The sequence below is a fragment of the Nicotiana sylvestris genome, chromosome 10, assembly GCF_000393655.2.
Source record: "Nicotiana sylvestris chromosome 10, ASM39365v2, whole genome shotgun sequence".
NCBI classification, from domain to species: Eukaryota; Viridiplantae; Streptophyta; class Magnoliopsida; order Solanales; family Solanaceae; genus Nicotiana; species Nicotiana sylvestris.
In genome coordinates this window covers 129,650,285-129,671,454 of record NC_091066.1, presented here as the reverse complement: position 1 = coordinate 129,671,454, position 21,170 = coordinate 129,650,285, and the positions used below count along the sequence as shown (strand labels likewise).

The 21,170-nt window shown below is 39.1% G+C and overlaps 1 protein-coding gene across 1 annotated transcript; it reads left to right on the top strand.

Annotated features, from left to right (window-relative positions):
* Positions 1-19,343: 19,343 nt before the first annotated feature.
* Positions 19,344-19,820, top strand: LOC138879947 (secreted RxLR effector protein 161-like). The gene has a single exon (XM_070159597.1). It carries the CDS (start codon positions 19,344-19,346, stop codon positions 19,818-19,820), a length of 477 nt encoding a protein of 158 aa, XP_070015698.1.
* Positions 19,821-21,170: the final 1,350 nt, after the last annotated feature.

Genomic DNA, 21,170 nt, shown 5'->3' with positions numbered 1-21,170 from the left:
TTCAGTTTGTTTTGTGTGTTGTTATGTATATTTTCAGAAATTGTTAGTGTTGGTTAAATCATTTGAATCTGTCATGTTTGTTGTTTAAAATAGATTTAATTCATGTTCATCTTTGTTTGAAGTTCGTTTTTAATCCAGTGATTTAATATGAGTTTATATTTTGGTTTTTGACTTGTTGATTTAGTTTGAATCTATTTGTTTGTTATGATCAATTTCTTATCTTTGTTAAATTTGAAAGTAAGATTATTGTTAAAAATTTGTTCAGTCAAAGTAATTCCTGCTTTTTTTTTGTTGTTCATGGTATGATTTCAGTTTGCATCATTTCCGTTAATTGTGATTCATGTTGTTTCAGTTTATTTTTGTTGTTGATGTTGTTGTCTCTTTGCTCATTCATTTTTGGTCTAAGTTAACCAGGATTGGTTCCCAATATGGTTAACTTATTCCCATTAATTTGAAGCTGTATGATTCAATCTGTGTTCATGAGATTTGTTGTTGAATTTGCTTAGAAATTGGTCATATTTGCTGTATTTTGGTTGAGGTTGATTAGGTGATTTGGTTATAACTGATGGGGGTAGTTTGGTAAATTTTAGTATGTTCAGGGGTAAAATGGTAATTGCAGTAAGGTCGGAAGGGTATTTTTGGAATTGAACATTTGAACAATTATTTAAGTTAAGCATGGGGGACAAGATGTAATGGGGTGGGGTTGATATAATTGTTTAATATAATGGGGGACAAGACATAATGTAGTGGGAGGGAATAATGTAATTATTTATGTTAAGCATTGAGGACAAGATGTAATGGGTTGGGGTTGATATAATTGTTTAATATAGTGGGGGACAAGACATAATGTAGTGGGGTGGAAATAATATAATTATTTATGCTAAGCATGGGGGACAAGTGTTTAAAATAAAGAAAACATTAAGTAGTGGGGACAAAGCATGCAATTGGGGGAATATTTGGGTTTGGGGATTCAAGACAAGAGTCTTGTTATAAATAGAGTCATTAGGACTTGAAGATGGGGGACAAGACTTGAATATTAGACTTGAACTTGAAAGACTTACTTAGAGAGAGAGGAATACATTCTGAAAATCTGAAGAGAGTGTGATATAGTTTAAAAAGAGAAAAAAAAAACAAAGTGAGAAACGAGTTTAGTTTCGGGTTTTAATACACGTGGGTTTTGGAGTATGTTTGTGGTGATGTGGTTTGTTGCTGTTTAGTTGGTTTACAAACTTTTGGGTTTGTTCTGTTGAGTTGTTCGGTTTTTCTTCAAAGTTTTCTGGGCCTTGAATCTGGTTCGAATTGTTGTTGTTGCTGTGTATTTACACTACTGCTGCTTCTACTGATCTTCATCTTCTTTCCTTGCTTTCCCAAATACCAGGGACACAAACTGATACACTGGTTCATCTTGTAAGTCACTCGAGGCATGAATGCAAACAAATGAGAAAGATTTGAAGTTGTAATTTAATGTAGTCTTTTCTTTCTTTTACTGTCTGTATGTAGAATGTTCTATGCGTTGCCATGCAAACTCCTTAAACAACTCACTTTTGAAACTTAACCATAATAACTCGAAAGTATGTAAATAAAGTAGGACCTTATCTTCATTTATTTTAGAAAACAAAAAAATAGAAAATGTAGTCATGCTAAGATTATCCTTTTAAAAATAATGAGACGAGCCTCGCCAAATAAAAATGCAAATTGCAGGGCCCTCAATAATTGATCATAATAAATACTTAGAATTTGGGATGAACTGTTTAGTGAATTTCACTGTCTTCCCCAAAGATAATAACGCATTAGACTCTTTAGGCGCGACTTAATTAAATTACATTTTAAATTCGGGTGAGCATTTATGTGACCCAAATTCAAATCTCAACGGAGTCGAAATGTATTAACAACCACGGGTGCATTGATTGTGACGTGGTTCGAGATGCATTTCACAACGTTGCAATTCTATTGAAAAATAATAATAAAAGCGGTTTAAACTTAATAAAAGCACACCAGTTATAACATGTATTAAAATTAGATATTTAGCCATTATAACAATTTAAGCGACCGTGCTAGAACCACGGGATTCGGGGGTGCCTAACACCTTCCCTCGGGTCAACAAAATTCCTTACTTAGAATTTCTGGTTCGCAGACTTCATTTGGAAAGTCGAATATTTTCCTCGATTTGGGATTCAAGATAAACTGGTGACTTGGGACACCAAAAGCCAAACCTTTCCCAAGTGGCGACTCTGAATTAAATAAATAATCTCATTTCGAATATTGTCACTTAAATTGGAAAAACTCCCTCGCGCATTTTACCCTTCGGGGCGGGCGCGCAAAAAGGAGGTGTGACAGCTCTGGCGACTCCGCTGGGGACTTAACCCAGAACCTCTAGTTCAGGGTTCAAGAATTCGAGCTTAGAATAATTGTTATATTTGGCTTTATTATCTGATCTTTATTACATGTTTGGGCATGACGTGCTAAATGTCATCTTTTACCGCTTTGATATTATCTGAACTGTATATAAACTATGCTGAAACCCTTCTCTTCTTAACTTCGGGGAGGAGCTTGCTGGTCAAGACTCCCTATTCTGTTAGTGTCATACCCTGAAATAAGAAAGAGGCCGGACAAGTTACAAAGCCGGACGATCTCGCGGGTCCCCGGTACGTAGCCCCCTCCTCGACTCGAGTTGTCCGCTCGGGTACACAGTCTAGAAAAAATACCCAGGTTATAAACCTAGTATAACAAAAACTCATGTCGGATCCCTAGTTGGAACGCTTATTTGCATCATGTTGCATTTGACATAGGGGACTCAACACAGGGGTTGTGTCCGTCTAGGACAAGCAACCGGAAATGAAAAGACCATCCTGCTGCATCCCGTTTGTTTTGCGCATTTATTTGCTTCAGTTCTGCATGCTGACCGGTTAAAAAAAACTTTAAAAAAAAAATAGCAGCGTAGGGAGATAATTACTTATTTTTTGGAAAAATAAAACCAATGTCCAAGTAGTGTCAAAACCTCGCCGGAAATTTCTTTTAAAAAAAAAGAGAAAAAAAAATGAAAACAAAATTCGTCTTTAGTTTGATTTATTAAAAAAAAAACATATAAAAAAAATTCCTTTTAATCACTTTCAAAATAAAAAAAAGTATTTATTTAAAAGTAAAAAAAAAGAAGGGAAAATTCAAAATTCAAAAAAAAAAATATTGTTTCATTTATAGTACCTCTTTAAAAGATTTTCGAAATTTCAAAAAAAAAAGAGTGAAAAGAAGTTTAAAATTCAAAATATTTCCTTAGTCTTCGTCTCTTTTCAAAATAAAATAAAAATAATAATAAAAAATATATATATAAAAATCCAGAAAATAGTTTTCCTCCTTTTCTTTAAAAGATTTTATTCAAAAAAAGGATTTAGTTTGTTTCCCCTATTTCTGATCGACCGAACTACGCGGGTCTGATTCTCACCGAATGTGAGATACGTAGGCAAACCTCATCGGTTCCGACCCCAATTTTCAAAAAAAAATCCAAAAAAATATTTTTCATTAGTTCCTTCTTTAGAAATCTTTCCTTAGAAAATTCAAAAAAAAGAAGAAGTTTTCAAAACTAAAAAAAAAAAGGTAGTTTCCTTCTTTCTGAAGTATTTCATACGGAAAAAGAAATAAAAAAAAAAATCTAAAAAAATAAATCAAAATTCAAAATACGGGTTCCTTTATTTTGAAGTATTTTTCCCAAAAAAACAAAATAAAAAAAAATCAGAAAAAAGAGAATCAATATATATATATATATATATATATATATATATATATATATATATATATATTCGTTCTTTTAAAGACTTTCCTTCTTTAAAAGTCTTTCTTTCATAAATGTCATAGAATTAAAAATTAAAAGTCTAAAAATATTTTCATTTTTTCTTCAGAAGTACTTTTGTAAATTTTGAAAAAAAAAAAAAACTTGAAAATCCAAAAAGAGAGAACAAATGAAAATTCAAACAAAAATATTTTTTTTACTTCTAAAATTATCAAAGTTCCAATCAAAAGAAAAGGAATTTTTAGAAGTCTTTCTTTCAAAAATAAAAATGGAGTCAAATTCAAAAATCCAAAAAAAATATCCTTTTCTTCTTTTAAAGCATTTTTTTTAGAAAAATCCAAAAGAAACAAAAATCCAAAAAAAAAAAATATTCCAAAAAGAAAAAAGAGTTTACTTACTCTATTCACGATCGTCTGAACTACGCCAGTTTGATTCTCACAGGGTATGAGATACGTAGGCAACCCTCATCGGGTCCAACTTCCCCTTTTTCAGAAATAGCCAAAATGTCAGAATTTTAATTTATGAGTCAGGTGATGCCGTTTTGTCAAGAATAGCCGAATGTTCCCGAAAGGGACGCCGGAAGGCTGACTTTGCATAAACAGCCATTTTTGGTCATTTTTTAAAATTCTGACCAAATTGCCCAATGGCCTTAGGATCCTCGTCCCCGAGGCTCTGCGAGGCCATATTCCCAATGTCGGGCCACCATTCTGAAAAAAGAGTCATAAATAAATCAAGTGATGCTGTTTTTGTCAAAAACAACCAATGTTCCCGAAAGGGACGGCGGAAGGCTGACTTTGCATAAACGGCCACTTTCGATCATCTTTTAGAGTTTTGATCGGTTGACCCTCACAGCCTTAAAATCTTCATCCCGAAGTGCTGAAAGGCCGTGTTCGAAAATCAAATCTTTCTTTCTAAAATATAGTCAAATCATTTTTGAGTCAAATCATTTTTGCTTAAATCACCTTAATAAATGTGCAGGATGAGCACAATGCAAAATGAACACTTGTTTCTTTATTTTTGCACTTGTCAGTCCCGAACTACGCAAGATCTGATTCATGCGGGGTCATGATACGTAGGCAATCTCCATCGGATTCGATCAGAGCTATAAAATAAATTGAGTGAAAAAATAAACTGAAAGAAAAGGAGAAAGAAAATTGAGTGAAAAAAAAGAAAAGAAAAAATAGTGAAAAAAAAGGGAAAGAGTGACAAAATTAAAAGAAAAAAGAAAAAAAAAAGAGAGTACAAAAAATAAAAGAGCGGCAAAAACAAGATCAAGAGTGGTTAAAGAGAGGCAAGAATAAAAGAAAGGAGGTACATAGTGAAGAGGGCTAGTTTAAGGCCGGGATGAAACATGCAACCCGTTCAAACACATGGTAAAAGCGTTTAACTGTTTAGGTGCATCACGCCCCAACGTGAGATTACCTATCTGTTATTTGTTTCAAACTAACCGTTTGTTTGCTGCTAAGTTCCAGGTTTTTAGAAAAGGTGGTTTGGTTTGGTGGAGGTCTGGCCTCACATTCATACTTCACGAGGTCGAAAGGAAGTGTTCAGTTGCCCGTCGTTAAGTCGAGAGGAAGTGTCCACACTTACTTCACAAGATCAAAGGGAAGTGTAGAGATGTCTTCGGAAATTCCTTTGCCGACAATTCCTGTCTCCGAGGAGAGTTCAATCTCGGTCGTCCCAACTCCCGAGTCAGCGACTGCTGAGGAAAACAGAATCCTACGGCTCCGCATGTTGGAAATGTTGGATGACTGGAATAACGGAAAAGAGCCACCGAGTGTAATCCCTGGGTTCCCTGAGTTGTTCTCCAGGACAAGTGGGACTTCCAACGTCCCCATAAGCTATCCAACTACCCCATTCGGGTACCCGGCCATTTCAGCCCACTCTGCTGGATCACCCTCTGATTCTTATCCCCGGATGTCAACAACAGATGTAGCTACGAACATATTTACTGCACCGCCCTGTCCAATCGTGGCACAACCCGCTACACACAGGCCGAATTTTGACTCGTCCTCATTCACATTTCAAGCACCATCCTTCTCACTGGAACCAACTCGTTTCACCACCAGCACTCATCCCCAACAACCTCAATACGAGTTTGCACCTGGGCAAGATCAAAACCCCAAAGCTTCTGAACAAGATGAGATAGCAAAAAGGATGAGGAGCCTCGAGCAGAGTTTGAAAAACATGCAAGGTTTAAGCGGGCAGAAGAGTGCTTCCTATACCGATCTATGCATGTTCCCTCACGTGCACCTACCCGTGGGTTTCAAAACACCAAAGTTTGAAAAGTATGACGGGCATGGTGATCCTATTGCTCATATCAAAAGATATTGCAATCAGCTGCGAGGAGCCGGTGGAAAGGAAGAACGACCCATGGCCTATTTCGGAGAAAGTCTAGTTGGCACCGCATCTGAGTGGTACATGGACCAGGATATGTCTCGCTGGTATATCTGGGATGATCTTGCTAGAGATTTCGTCAGGCAGTTACAGTACAACGTTGATATTGCTCCAGATAGGAACTCTCTGACAAATCTAAAGAAGAAACCCTCAGAAAATTTCAGAGAATATGCAGTTAAGTGGCGCGAACAAGCTTCAAGAGTGAAACCTCCAATGGTCGAGATAGAAATAGTCACTGTCTTCCTGCAAGCCCAAGAGCCCGATTACTTTCAGAACATGATGTCGTCCATGGGAAAACCTTTTGCAGAGGCCATCAAAATTGGTGACATGGTAGAACACGGTTTGAAAACGGGTAGGATTTTAAGTCATGCATCTATTAGAGCAACCTCCCAAGCCATCCAAGGCGGGTCTGGAGGAATGGCAAAGAATAGGACAAGAGAAGAAACAACCATGGCAGCATCATGGGGAAGAAGATACCGGGCCCCTAGACCTGTGTTCTCTGAAATAACCCCTCAACACTACTATCCTCATTCTGATATGGTCTATGCTCCACCACTTTATGCGGTTATGAATGCTCAACCTTTCAGCCAACCGCAACCACAGGCTAACAGAAATCAACCTCCATTCCAAAGAAACCAGCCTCCTCACCAAAACCACTATAATCCTCGACCTTCCCAGAATAACTTCCATCTTCGGGAACCACCCAGGAGACCCAACTATACACCAATCGGTGAACCCTACTCCACCATGTTCCCTAAGCTTGTCCAGATAAATTTGCTGCAGCCCATACCCCCAAACGGGCAAAACCCGAAATCACCATCATATCAACGGGGTGTCAGGTGTGCATACCATTCAGGGGTAGAAGGGCACGATACAAACAACTATTGGACATTGAAACAAGCGGTATAGAACTTGTTAGAGCAAGGGAAAATTGTGTTGAAAGATGAGGATGTCCCAAATGTGACCAATAATCTGCTGCCCGCTCACAATAACGGGCCGATAATCGGGATGATTTGTGAAGACAAAGAATTTGATCCGGCGCTTAAGGCCATAATTGCTATTGCTAATGCAGAAAGGAATCCCAAGGCAACCCCGAAGCAAGAGAAAGGGGAAAAGAAGAGTAAAATCACCGAGATTGAACCGGAAAAGGAAATTGATGTATCCAAGCAGGCCTATGTGGTATGGGGGACGATCAAACCACCTCGTCTGAATGAGCCAGTGGTTATTGGATGCATACCAGAGAAGACAAAGTACAGTAAAGAGGAAGATGATGAGTTGTTCACGGCTGAAGAGAGTGAGGGAATACGTGAGGCAGTGAGGAAAATGCTATGCGAAACGCACATGGTCCAGCCAGGAGAGGGCCCTAGCACCGCTGAGGTATCATACATGGGACCAAGCGCCAAGCTTCAAAACTGGAAGGCTACGCCATTCCCGACTAGGCAGGAGTCCGGGTAGACCTGCCCTGCCACCTTTCCTGCATCACGAGTTATCCCAAGATGTAACTCGGATGTTCTTCTTTAGTTTCCTGTTTTTAATTTCCTGAATGTCAACCCTGTTATTTTCCCAATTGCAAGAAATGAAATCATATTTCATCGTTCACTTTCTTTATTTTTCAGAGTTTTGCTATGTTTTCTTTTAGTTCTCTTCGATTCTAATAATGCAGCTTTAAATAACATGACATGCTTGCGGACTTCACACCCAGATCCCAAGAACTCTGTCAGACTTCGACATAATGAATCAAAAATTGAAATATAGAGAAGTTAAGAAAATTAAAAGAAAATAATAGGAACAACTGAAGAAAATTGGTTTATGGTTTGGGAAATATCTGTCACTGAAGCAGAGTCTGAGGACAGTGAGTGGGTCTAGACTCGTATGGAATGTTGACCTTAATTGAAACGGATGACTGCAGTTTGTCACGGGCAATTGTACCAACAAAGAATGGCCCGCGCCTATAAATTTTGAAGTAGGGCAACTGGTGTTAAGGCGTATTCTTCCTCATCACCAGGAAGCAAAAGGAAAGTTTGCTCCTAATCGGAAGGGTCCATACATCATTTGAAAATATTGCCAAGAGGAGCATTGTATTTGGGTAACATCGAAAGAAATAACCCCCGACACAGCTATGAATGCAGATGCAGTACTATGTCTAAATCGCTCCGGCGATGTCTTTGCACAGTTGAGATGACGAAGGCTTTCATTCCCGCTATCCAAACACTATCAATCCTTCGCAAACCCTTTGAGCCGATTACCTTTCTTTGATTACCCTCTTTGGAACCCGGAAGTACAAAAAGAAAAAGAAAAGAAAGAAAAGAAAAGAAAAGGAGAAGAAAATAAAAGAAAAACAAAACGGAAACAAAAACAAAACAAAAATTATTGCCTGAACTACGTCTGACTTGATTCCGAAAGGATACGTAGGCAACCTCTCCTTGGGGTTCAGTCACACCAAAACAAAAATCCAAGAAGTCCCCCAAAAGTAAAACTGGGGCAGAAGTTATAATGGTTCGGCAATGATCCCGCCCAAAAGGTTCCAAAGTTGTAGTTCAATCCAAATTCTTTTCACCCCAAACCTTGTTCAAGTCCTTCTGATCAATCAGCAAAGTGTTTCAAAATGGGAGGATGGAGTTATTTGGATCTGATACAACAAAATGAGAAGAATAAAATGAGAGAGTCTTGTCGGTGAAAACCTTCGGGCACCATGAGGCGACGCGAGTAGAGAAATCAAAACTGAGAGGGCTTGTTTAGTAAAAACTCGCAAAGAGTGCTATCAGGCAATAGTAAGAAGAGAAATGAGAGAGGTCGACTAGCGAAAACCCGCAAAGGGCGTTGTCGGCCGAAAAGATGATTTCACCTCAGAAAGTTCTGGCAAGGTTCCCTGGTTTGAAAACATAGATCCGTTTTTGTTCATGAGGAAATGCAAGTTCATGAAGGTCGGGCATCCAGTCCAAAAAGCATGTCATGTCAATTTAAAGTCAGCATGTTGCCTCAGATAAGTCTTTCTTATCCCGAAAGGGGCACTTCTCTTTTTAAATTCGTTTTCTCCGCTCTTTGTTTTACCTTTCTTTGAATCCCTTTCGTTTTAACCCTAAATTCCAAAATGTGGTGGAAAGAAAAGGTGGCAGGACCGGTTTCACGGAGCTCCGTTTAGTAGGAAGTAAAGAAAATACCCCGCTTCAGTGGTACGTCAGTCCAATCCCGACTGATCGTGATGTTGATTGCTTTCGAAGTAGAAACAAAAAAAAAATCCAGAAAATACCCACAGAGTATCCCCTTGTAAAAATCCCCAAAGAGTCTGCCCCAGCAAATCCCCAATGAGTCTTCCCTAATAAAAATCCCCACTGAGTCTGCCTCGGTAAAAAACCCCAAGCAAAATGGGATGAAAGAATCAAATCCTTACACGGGCAAATCATCACAAAATCCGGAAATGCGAGTCTGATCAGTTTAAAATGGGTCGCCTGTGAATCCAATCAATGGCAGAGTTTCTCAACAGGAATTAGGCCGAGACCAAGCAATTGGAACGATCAAGGCTACCGAACCAACCACCATTTTCAAACTGACAATTTTTCTTTGTTTAGGAAAATTGAGACAGGTGCTATCCAAAGCAACCGTGCAAGAAGCAGGTGTAACCCAAAAAGAAATGAAATGCGCGAGCGTTGAAACAGCTTTGCAGCAGAAAAACGACCAAAAGGAAGTTTCCCCAAAATTCTTTCATGCATTTTGATAAATAAAAGGAAATAAAAAAGGAAAACCAAAGAAAAGAAATAAGACAAGAAATAAAAATGAAAATCCCAAAAGAAAAACAAATCATGGTAGCATAGGACCTTATTCCTCAACTATCCCGGTATAAACCGCAGATCTCCCTGGCATAACCCAAGGAGCTTTTTCTATCCAAGTCCCGGCCAAAAATCGAGGATATCCCGGCCAAAGCAACCGTGGAGCTTTTTCTGTCAAAATCCCGGCCAAAAACCGTGGACTTTCCCGGCATAACCCGTGGACCTTTTCCGGCATAACCTGATGATTTTTCCCGGCATAACCCGTGGACCTTTTCCAGCATAACCCGATGATCTCCCCGGCAAAACCCGATGATTTCCCGGCAGGACCCGTGGACCTCCCTGGCATAACCCAGGGCCCCTTTTTCTTTCTACCCCGGCATAACCCGATGACCTCTTTTCTTCACGGCATAACCCGTGAACCTCCCTGGCATAACCCAGGAGCCCTTTCTCCTTTTCTCCCGGCATAACCTGGCAATCCTCCCAATTTAGGGCTCCAATCCCTAGGTTGAGTGATTTCCTTTTAGCCGACATTACGGCTCTAATCCCTGAGTTGAGCGATTTTCCTTTTTAGCCAGCATTAGGGCTCCAATCCCTGAGTTGAGCATTGTCTTTTTAGCCGACATTAGGGCTCCAATCCCTGAGTTGAGCGATTTTCTTTAGCCAGCATTAGGGCTCCAATCCTTGAGTTGAGCGTTTTTCCCTGTTTAGCCGACATTAGGGTTCCAATCCCTAAGTTGAGCGAATTTTCTTTAAGCCGGCATTAGGGCTCCAATCCCTGAGTTGAGCGTTTTTCTTTTAGCCAGCATTAAGGCTCCAATCCCTGAGTTGAACAACTTTTCTTTAGCCGACATTAGGGCTCCAATCCCTAAGTTGAGCAATCTTCTTTAGCCGACATTAGGGCTCCAATCCCTGAGTTGAGCAACTTTCTTTTAGCCAGCATTAGGGCTCCAATCCCTGAGTTGAGCGATTTTCCTTTAGCCGACATTAGGGCTCCAATCCCTGAATTGAGCGTTTTTCCTTTAGCCGACATTAGGGCTCCAATCCCTGAGTTGAGCAATTTGCTTTAGCCGATATTAGGGCTCCAATCCCTGAGTCGAGCATTTTTCCTTTAGCCAGCATTAGGGCTCCAATCCCTGAGTTGAGCAATTTTTCTTTAGCCAACATTAGGGCTCCAATCCCTGAGTTGAGCGAGTTTCTTTTAGCCGACATTAGGGCTCCAATCCCTGAGTTGAGCAATTTTCTTTTAGCCGACATTAGGGCTCCAATCCCTGAGTTGAACAACTTTCCTTTAGCCAACATTAGGGCTCCAATCCCTGAGTTGTACATTTTTACTTTTTGCGACATTAGGGCTCCAATCCCTGAGTTGCGCTTTGTAGACTAGAGTTTTTCCAATCCCCTCATCAGTGCTGTAAGTTTTCATGACAATTAACTCACGAAATTTTCCTAGTGAAACTGGGGCAGAAAATTTCGTTCGTTTGTTTTGTTGTCTCAGCAGGTCTGACCTCGAGGTGCATGGATCGAGATGACCTACGGGATGAGTCTCAATACAGAATAAAGAAAAGAAGAAAAAGAACAAAAAAAAAAAGATGTTCCCACATATTGGAACAAACAAAGGGCAGGTCGCTCAAAAATTTGATCAAATTCCCGAGCTCCGCCAATCCCTTTTCACTCAATACTGCAGAAATAAGCAAGCGCCTACAACTTGCGAGCATCAAGATTCGGATCGAAGTCTACAAGCAGAATCAGCTAAGACCCAAGATCAAGTTGCAAAAGAATTATAGATAGGAATCTTGTAACTAGCGGTTGACAGGCATAAGTAGTTAGTTCAGTTTCAATTTCCTTTGGTTGTAATAAGGAGGTCAGTAAAGCGGTAAGCAGTGATAACAACATGCAACAGCAGTAACATTGCAATCCCACGGTAGTCCCAGCTACCAAAATTTCCCGAACTACATTAACCTGATTCCCCTTTAGCCAGGGATATGTAGGAAACCTTTGAAGCAAAGGTTCGGTTAAATCTTTTTCAAAAAAATGCTTCACACGGAGTACTCGGATGGGCAAAAATCGCTCACTTTATCTTTGCACGAAAACCCTTCGTGTCTTCGGGCAAAGAGGGGCAGCTGTAAGCACGTGATTTTTGCCCTATGAAAGAATTACTCCCAAAAAATTCAAAATAAAATGATTTTCCTTGGTGTGCAATTTTGAGAGTTTTTGTGACATTTTTGGATAATTATTTGTATTTGTCTGTGCATGATTATTTGTTAAATTAATAAAAAATACAAAAATATGTCGCATTTTGCATGTAGGATTTAATTCTACAATTGTTAGTAATTAAGTTTGTTTTACAAAAATTAAAAATTACAAAAATAGGCATCTTTTGCATTTTTAGCATTTAATGTCCAAATGTACAATTTTATGCTTAATTATTACTTAATTGTGCGTTAATTGTTATTGGGAGTTAATTTGTGCTTTTATAACTTAATAATGATTTAAGGATTTTTAGAATTTAGTTTTAGAAAAAGAAGAAAAAAGAGCAAAAAATATAAAGAGAATCGGAATTGGGCCCTTCTTCAAAATTCAAGCCACAAGCCCAAAGAATACCCAACCTTCCCTATGACCCGGTCCATTTCAAACTGGGTCGACCCGATCCATAACCCAAAGACCCAACACCCCCCTATCTTGCATTTCACAAAACAAAACAAAAAAAAACCCAAAATCTAAACTAAACCCATCCGCCACCCCCTCTCTTCTTCTCCAAAAAACCTTTACCCCAAACCCTAGCCAACCATGGCTTGCTCACCCTCAAGCTCACTCCAAACAAACCCCACTACCATTTCTTCGTCTTCTTCATCGCCAAGCCCAAGCTCAAGCTTCCATGGCGACTTTCTTCCCCGAACGACCCCACTGTCACTGTTTCGTTTTCTTCTTCGTCAAGCTCGAGCTCGAGCTCAACACCCATGGCTGCCGCTGCTTCTGCTACGTCCAAGCAGACCACACTTCTGCTACGACCAAGCAGACCACGCTTCTGCTTCTGCTTCATTTTCTTCGTCTCCGTCGAACTCGAGCCCGAGCTCCCATGGCTGCTGCGTCGCTGCGTCTCCTGCTACGTCCAAACACACCTTGATGTTGCTGCCTCGTCGTCTTTGTTTCTGCCTCCAGCTGCCTCGACTGCTTCTGCTTTACCTCACGAGAACCAGTCCGGCAACCCCCTATTAAATCCGGCAACCTTCGCTTTGTCATCGAACACTTCTGCTTCCACTACGTCGTTGCTGCCATAGCCCGTTCAGCAGCTGCGTGGGGCTGCGATGCTGCTGCTTTGTCAAGCAGCTCGACTTACCATTTTCCGACGCCTCCAGTTCAAAAACGAGACTCACCATTTCGCTTATTCAAGCTTTGGTCGGGGTTTGTCGAAATGGTCCATACACAGTTTGAGTTCGTTGTTGGTCAGTCGTTGTTCGTTTTCCGATCCGGTTAGTGGGTTTGAGTTTCACTTTTGTCCGTATTTTGTTTTTGATATTCTCGAATCTAAAATCGGTAAATGTTTGATTTTTTTTTGTTCGTGTTCATTGTTTTGTTAAATTTTTTTTCATTTTGTTCATGTGAAATTATTAGTTTAATATCGTTAGATTCAAATTGAAATTTAATTAATTATTTCTTCAGTTTGTTTCATGTGTTGTTATGTATTTTTTCAGAAATTGTTAATGTTGGTTAAATCATTTGAATCTGTCATGTTTGTTGTTTAAAATAGATTTAATTCATGTTCATCTTTGTTTGAAGTTCATTTTTAATCCAGTGATTTAATGTGAGTTTATGTTTTGGTTTTTGACTTGTTGATTTAGTTTGAATCTATTTGTTTGTTATGATCAATTTCTTATCTTTGTTAAATTTGAAAGTAGGATTATTGTTAAAAATTTGTTCAGTCAAAGTAATTCCTGCTTTTTTTGTTGTTCATGGTATGATTTCAGTTTGCATCATTTCCGTTAATTGTGATTCATGTTGTTTCAGTTTATTTTTGTTGTTGATGTTGTTGTCTCTTTGCTCATTCATTTTTGGTCTAAGTTAACCAGGATTGGTTCCCAATATGGTTAACTTATTCCCATTAATTTGAAGTTGTATGATTCAATCTGTGTTCATGAGATTTGTTGTTGAATTTGCTTAGAAATTGGTCATATTTGATGTATTTTGGTTGAGATTGATTAGGTGATTTGGTTATAGCTGATGGGGGTAGTTTGGTAAATTTTAGTATGTTCAGGGGTAAAATGGTAATTGCAGTAAGGTCGGAGGGGTATTTTTGGAATTGAACATTTGAACAATTATTTAAGTTAAGCATGGGGGACAAGATGTAATGGGGTGGGGTTGATATAATTGTTTAATATAATGGGGGACAAGACATAATGTAGTGGGAGGGAATAATGTAATTATTTATGTTAAGCATGGGGGACAAGATGTAATGGGTTGGGGTTGATATAATTGTTTAATATAGTGGGGGACAAGACATAATGTAGTAGGGTGGGAATAATATAATTATTTATGCTAAGCATGGGGGACAAGTGTTCAAAATAAAGAAAACATTAAGTAGTGGGGACAAAGCATGCAATTGGGGGAATATTTGGGTTTGGGGATTCAAGACAAGAGTCTTGTTATAAATAGAGTCATTAGGACTTGAGATGGGGGACAAGACTTGAATATTAGACTTGACCTTGAAAGACTTACTTAGAGAGAGAAGAATACATTCTGAAAATCTGAAGAGAGTGTGATAGAGTTTAAAAAGAGAAAACAAAAACAAAGTGAGAAACGAGTTTAGTTTCGGGTTTTAATACACGTGGGTTTGGATTATGTTTGTGGTGATGTGGTTTGTTGTTGTTTAGTTGGTTTACAAACTTTTGGGTTTGTTCTGTTGAGTTGTTCGGTTTTTCTTCAAAGTTTTCTGGGCCTTGAATCTGGTTTGAATTGTTGTTGTTGCTGTGTATTTACACTACTACTGCTTCTACTGATCTTCATCTTCTTTCCTTGCTTTCCCAAATACCAGAGACACAAACTGATACACTGGTTCATCTTGTAAGTCACTCGAGGCATGAATGCAAACAAATGAGAAAGATTTGAAGTTGTAATTTAATGTAGTCTTTTCTTTCTTTTACTGTCTGTATGTAGAATGTTCTATGCGTTGCCATGCAAACTCCTTAAACAACTCACTTTTGAAACTTAACCATAATAACTCGAACGTATGTAAATAAAGTAGGACCTTATCTTTATTTATTTTAGAAAACAAAAAAATAGAAAATGTAGTCATGCTAAGATTATCCTTTTAAAAATAATGAGACGAGCCTCGCCAAATAAAAATGCAAATTGCAGGGCCCTCAATAATTGATCATAATAAATACTTAGAATTTGGGATGAATTGTTTAATGAATTTCACTGCCTTCCCCAAAGATAATAACGCGTTAGACTCTTTAGGCGCGACTTAATTAAATTACATTTTAAATTCGGGTGCGCATTTATGTGACCCAAATTCAAATCTCAACGGAGTTGAAATGTATTAACAACCACGAGTGCATTGATTGTGACGTGGTTCGAGATGCATTTTCACAACGTTGCAATTCTATTGAAAAATAATAATAAAAGCGGTTTAAACTTAATAAAAGCACACCAGTTATAACATGTATTAAAATTAGATATTTAGCCATTATAACAATTTAAGTGACCGTGCTAGAACCACGAGATTCGGGGGTTCCTAACACCTTCCCTCGGGTCAACAAAATTCCTTACTTAGAATTTCTGGTTCGCAGACTTCATTTGGAAAGTCGAAAAAATTTCCTCGATTTGGGATTCAAGATAAACCGGTGACTTGGGACACCAAAAGCCAAACCTTTCCCAAGTGGCGACTCTGAATTAAATAAATAATCTCATTTCGAATATTGTCACTTAAATTGGAAAAGCTCCCTCACGCATTTTACCCTTCGGGGCAGGCGCGCAAAAAGGAGGTGTGACACAAAGAAATCTGAAATCCTGCTCCCCTAAGAAACTCATGGCATTAGCAAATGTATTTTGATGCCTATCATAGTTTTATAGAGGATAAAGATGCTCGAACCTTAGAGCTAGGAGAAGCTGAATAAACTAGAGATGATCTGGTAGTGTGTGTAGTCGATATGAAGGAAACCATAAGCGATTTAGAAAATGAAAAAATTGTTTTAACTGAAAAAATTGCTAGTATAGAACATGAAAGAGATGACTTGGTGGTTGTAGCTATTGACTATAAGGAAACCATTGAGAATTTCAGTAAAGAAAAAGAGGCCTTAGTGGAGAGAGTGACTGCGTTTGAGGAGGAAAGAGATGACCCTTAATAGTGATTGCAGACCTGAGGGAAACTATAGAGGGACTAGGAACTGAGTCTAGACATGGAAATTCTGATAAAGGAAAAGAGGTGGCCAGTGAGGCACACATTAAGCTTAAAGATGAGTTGAAAGCTGTGAAAACTAGCCTGTGTGTTGAACTTGAGAAAAACAAGCATCTTCAAACTAAACTGGAAAAGAGTAAAAAATGATCTTGAAAATTCCCTAAGTGGACCTGGTCCTCGGAAGCTATTACTGCCATGTATGTTAATAATGGTGGAAACAGGCAGGGAATAGGGTTTCAAAGGGAGAGAACTCCTTACAACCCTCATAGCAAGTATGTTACTGTACCGGATAACTAGATGTGTACCCACTATGGAAACAATGGGAATTTCAAGAAAAATTGCCAAGCCAGGGTCCAGTCTATTCAGAAAAACAAAGTGTTTGCTGAAAAGGTAACTACTATAAAGGGACCAGGTGCTACCCATAAGAAAACACATGTTACCTGCATGGACTAAGAGAGCTCTTATTCATCCTCTTGCATACTTCAAGGGACCCAAACTTGTTTGTGTTCCTAAAACTAATTCTTGATTTCCTTGTGCAGGGAACAGTGACAAGAAGCAGTCAACAATAGTTCATGGATAGTGGATGTTCAAAGCACATGACTGGGAACACCATGAACTTTCTTTCACTAAAATCCCTGCAAGGAGGGAGTTTATCCTTTGGCAATGAAAAAAGGGGTACATTCTCGGAGTTGGAAAAGTCGGGAAATCACTCACTCACTCAATTGAGAATGCGTACTATGTCAATGGTCTTAAGTACAGTCTCTTGAGTGTCTCTCAGATTTGTGATAAAGGAAACAAGGTGGAGTTCTTGTCCAAGATATGTATAGTTACAAATCTGCTAACTGGTGAAGTGGTACTTGTGGCCAAAAAATACAAGAACATCTATGTTGCTGATTTCGAGTCTATACAAAGTGGTGATCTGAGTTGCCTGAAAGCTATTGATGATGATGCTGAACTCTGGCACAGAAGACTGGGGCACGCAAGCTTCTCTCTTCTGAATAAACTAATTCATAAGGACCTGGTTCATGGTCTGCCCATGTCAAAAATCAAGGAACACAAAGTCTATGATGCTTGTGCTAGGGGGAAGCATGTGAAGTCCTCAATCAAGTCAAAGAAAGATGTCAGCACCTCAAAACCACTTGATCTCCTTCATATAGATCTATGTGGACCTATGAGAGTGCAAAGTAGGGGAGGAAAAGGTACATCTTTATGATAGTGGATGACTACTCCAGATTCACTTGGACTCTATTTCTTAGAACAAAAGATGAAACCTTTGAAGTATTCGTAGCCTTTGTAAAGAAAATCCAAGTGAAGATGGAATCGAAAGTAGCATAAATTAGATCAGATCATGGAGCAGAGTTTGACAATGCCAAGTTTGATGAATTTTGTACCGAGAATGGCATTACTCACAACTTCTCAGCCCCAAGAACTTCCCAGCAAAATGGAGTTGTGGAAAGGAAGAACAGAACTCTTGAGGAAATGGCAGGAACTATGCTGATTGAAAGTGGGATTGCAAAGAACTTCTGGGCTAAAGTTGTCAACACTGCTTGCTATTTGGTAAACAAGTGCATGATCAGATCTCTCCTTAACAAAACCCCCTATTAGTTGTTGAACTAAAGGAAGCCCAAGCTGACTCACTTGAGAACATTTGGGTGCAAATGTTATATTCTCAGCAATGGAAAGGATCAGCTTGGAAAATTTGATGCCAAGAGTGATGAAGGAATCTTTTTGGGGTATTCTTCTCAAAGCAAAGCTTACAATATATATAACAAACGGACTCAGTGTGTTGAGGAAAGTGTTCACGTAATCTTTGACGAGTCCTATCCCTCCTGTGAGAAAATCAACAAGGATGATCAAGATGGGGAGCCTTTACTGGTTCCAGGTGAAGTCATCGACATGACAAATGAAAAGGCAGATATGATGAGTCAAGTGAAGGAGCCAAGTGGAGACAATGCAGCTTCTTCCTCAAGGGAACCAGGTAACACAATTACAACCACTGAAGCGGAAGAAAGAGTGGTTAATACAGTGCAAGGTACTCCTCAAGTAGCTGAGAGAAGAACACAAGGGAACCAGTTAGATCCTCCCAGCTCCTCTACAAATGAGGTTCAAGTATCCAACTAGAAACACAAAAGCTCTCATCCTCTTGACAACATAATTACCCATCTAGATTCAGGTGTGATCAAAAGCCAAAAATTCACTTACCTTCTCAACCTTTCTTTCCCAAATAGAACCCAAAAATATCAAGGAAGCCTTAAAGGATGCAGACTGGATTACAGCCATACAAGATGAGTTGCATCAATTCGAAAGGAACAAGGTATGGCACCTGGTACCTAGACCCTCAGATCAAACTATCATAGGAACCAGGTGGGTATTCAAGAATAAGCTTGATGAACATAGAAACACTACAAAGAACAAGGCTAGGCTAGTGGTTCAAGGTTACAATCAAGAAGAAGGAATTGATTATGATGAGACGTTTGCTCCGGTTGCTCTCATGGAAACCATTAGAATCCTAATCGATTTTGCATCACATATGGAATTCACTCTGTTCCAAATGAATGTCAAAAGTGCATTTCTGAATGGATTTCTTAAGGAAGAAGTATATGTAAAACAACCTTCAAGGTTTGAATGTCATGAATACCCTGAATATGTGTTTAAACTAGACAAGGCATTGTATGGGTTGAAGCAGGATCCTCATGCTTCGTATGAAAGGTTGTCAAAGTTCCTCTTATAAAATGGTTTTACAAGAGGGAAAATTGACAACACCTTGTTCCTAAAGAAACGGGGGAGGAACCTGCTCATCGTTCAGGTATATGTTGATGATATCATTTTTGGGGCAACATTTGATTCACTGTGTGAAGAATTTACAAAACTCATGGGAAGTGAGTTTGAAATGAGTATGATGGGTGAGTTGAATTTCTTTTTGGGTCTTCAAGTGAAGCAGTCCACAAATGGTACATACATCTGCCAGTAGAAATACATCAATGAGCTCCTGAAGAGGTTTGATATGGAAGCATCAAAAGTAATAGACACTCCCATTGCCACTGCCACTCGACTGGACATGGATGAATCTAGCTCTTCTGCTAATCAAACCATGTATAGAGGCATTATTGGGTCTCTTCTCTACCTCACTGCCCGCAGACCTGATATTGTTTTCAGTGTGGAGCTATGTGCTAGGTTTCAGTCAAATCCCAAGGAATCTCATCTGAAGGCTGCCAAAAGAATTTTGAGATATCTTAAGGGAACGTATGACCCGGTCCAATACTACCCCTCAGGTGACAACTTTAATCTTATTGGATATGTTGATGCTGACTATGCAGGTTATCTTGTGGACAGGAAAAATACTTCTAGAATGGTTCACTTTCTAGGATCATGTCTCATCTCATGGGGCACAAGGAAGCAAAACTCAGTGGCTCTTTCAATAGCTGAAGCAGAATATGTAGCCGCAACTTCCTATTGTGCTCAGCTCTTATGGATCAAATAACAATTGGAAGAATTTTGGTGTGTATACTGACTGTGTGCCTCTTCTATGTGATAACACCAGTGCACTCAACATGGACAAGAATCCAGTTCAACACAAAAGAACCAAGCACATTGATGTGAGATATTATTTTCAGAGGGAAAATAGAGAGAAAGGGTTTATCTGTATGAAGTTCTGCAGTATAGAAGAATAAATTGCAGATATCTTCACCAAAGCATTGAGTAGGGAGAATTTTGAAAGAAATAGGGTGAAGCTGGAGCTATTGAAGCCTAATTGAGAACCTGATTCCCATCAGTTGGCTATGAAAGTCACCTCCAGGTAATATTAGCTAAAGTATTTTCCGGCCAAGTCTAACTCACTTTAATACCATTAAAAGTATACACGCATGATAATTATAGAAGTTGTAGATGCATTGCATGGGCGGTAAAAGAGGATTGAAATTTTCAAAGACATGTATGAACATGGTTCTTGTACCAAAGGTTAGTAGTCATGTGCATTCTTTCATACACATCTTAAAAAGGTGCAAATATCAACTGCCACGTCATCCACCTTTTCAGACTCTGCTGTCACGTCTTTTAATTTCAAATCCTTTCCATCTCTCTCTGAAATGTTGCAATTTCCCACGCACTACCACTATTTCAGAACCGATTTCTATCTCTCTCTTCATAATTATAATCTCTCATTAAAACCTTATCTTCTCTTGACCGATCATATTCCTCTCATCAGACCTTCTCCAAAAAGTTCTCAACTCTATCTCTGCAATGGCTGACAATCACTCGAAAATCCCTTCTTCAGTAGAAATTAACCCAGAGAAAACCCTTGAGTCCTCCATCCCTGATGAACCATCTATCACCATTCCAGTCTCACCCACTGAAAATACCTCCAACCCAGATTTCCCTACACCCTCATGTTCTAATACAACTATCTCAGACCCCTATCTCCCTCCAAATTTTGAGGACACAGAAACCCCAAAAATCAATGACCATTCATCTCTATCGACTAAGATTCTCACCGACCAAGGCAAGGGTGGAGAATAGGGTAAAGTTCCAAAGTTTGTAGAGGTTTTAGGGGCTAAGATAGATCAACCTTCTGCCATTCTTACTTCAGATTTTGTGGTGTCCGTGGAGTCTTTAGAGGAGGAAACCGTCGCAACCATTTTTGTTGTATCTACAGATGGAATAGTGCATGAGGTAGTCTCTGGTGTACACAAGTCTCAGAGGAATGAGACACAGGAGTTTGTGGAAGATGGAGTCGTGGTTCTATTTGAAATCTCTGCACCAGCAGAAACTACTGGGACTTCTCGTGAAGGACCTGACCCCTCTTCGGAGGAAACAAGTCAAGGAACTCTCTCCT

Bases quoted from the DNA above. Each gene is read 5' to 3' on its own strand.
- LOC138879947 (XM_070159597.1), top strand. From the start codon at position 19,344: ATGGAAGCATCAAAAGTAATAGACACTCCCATTGCCACTGCCACTCGA.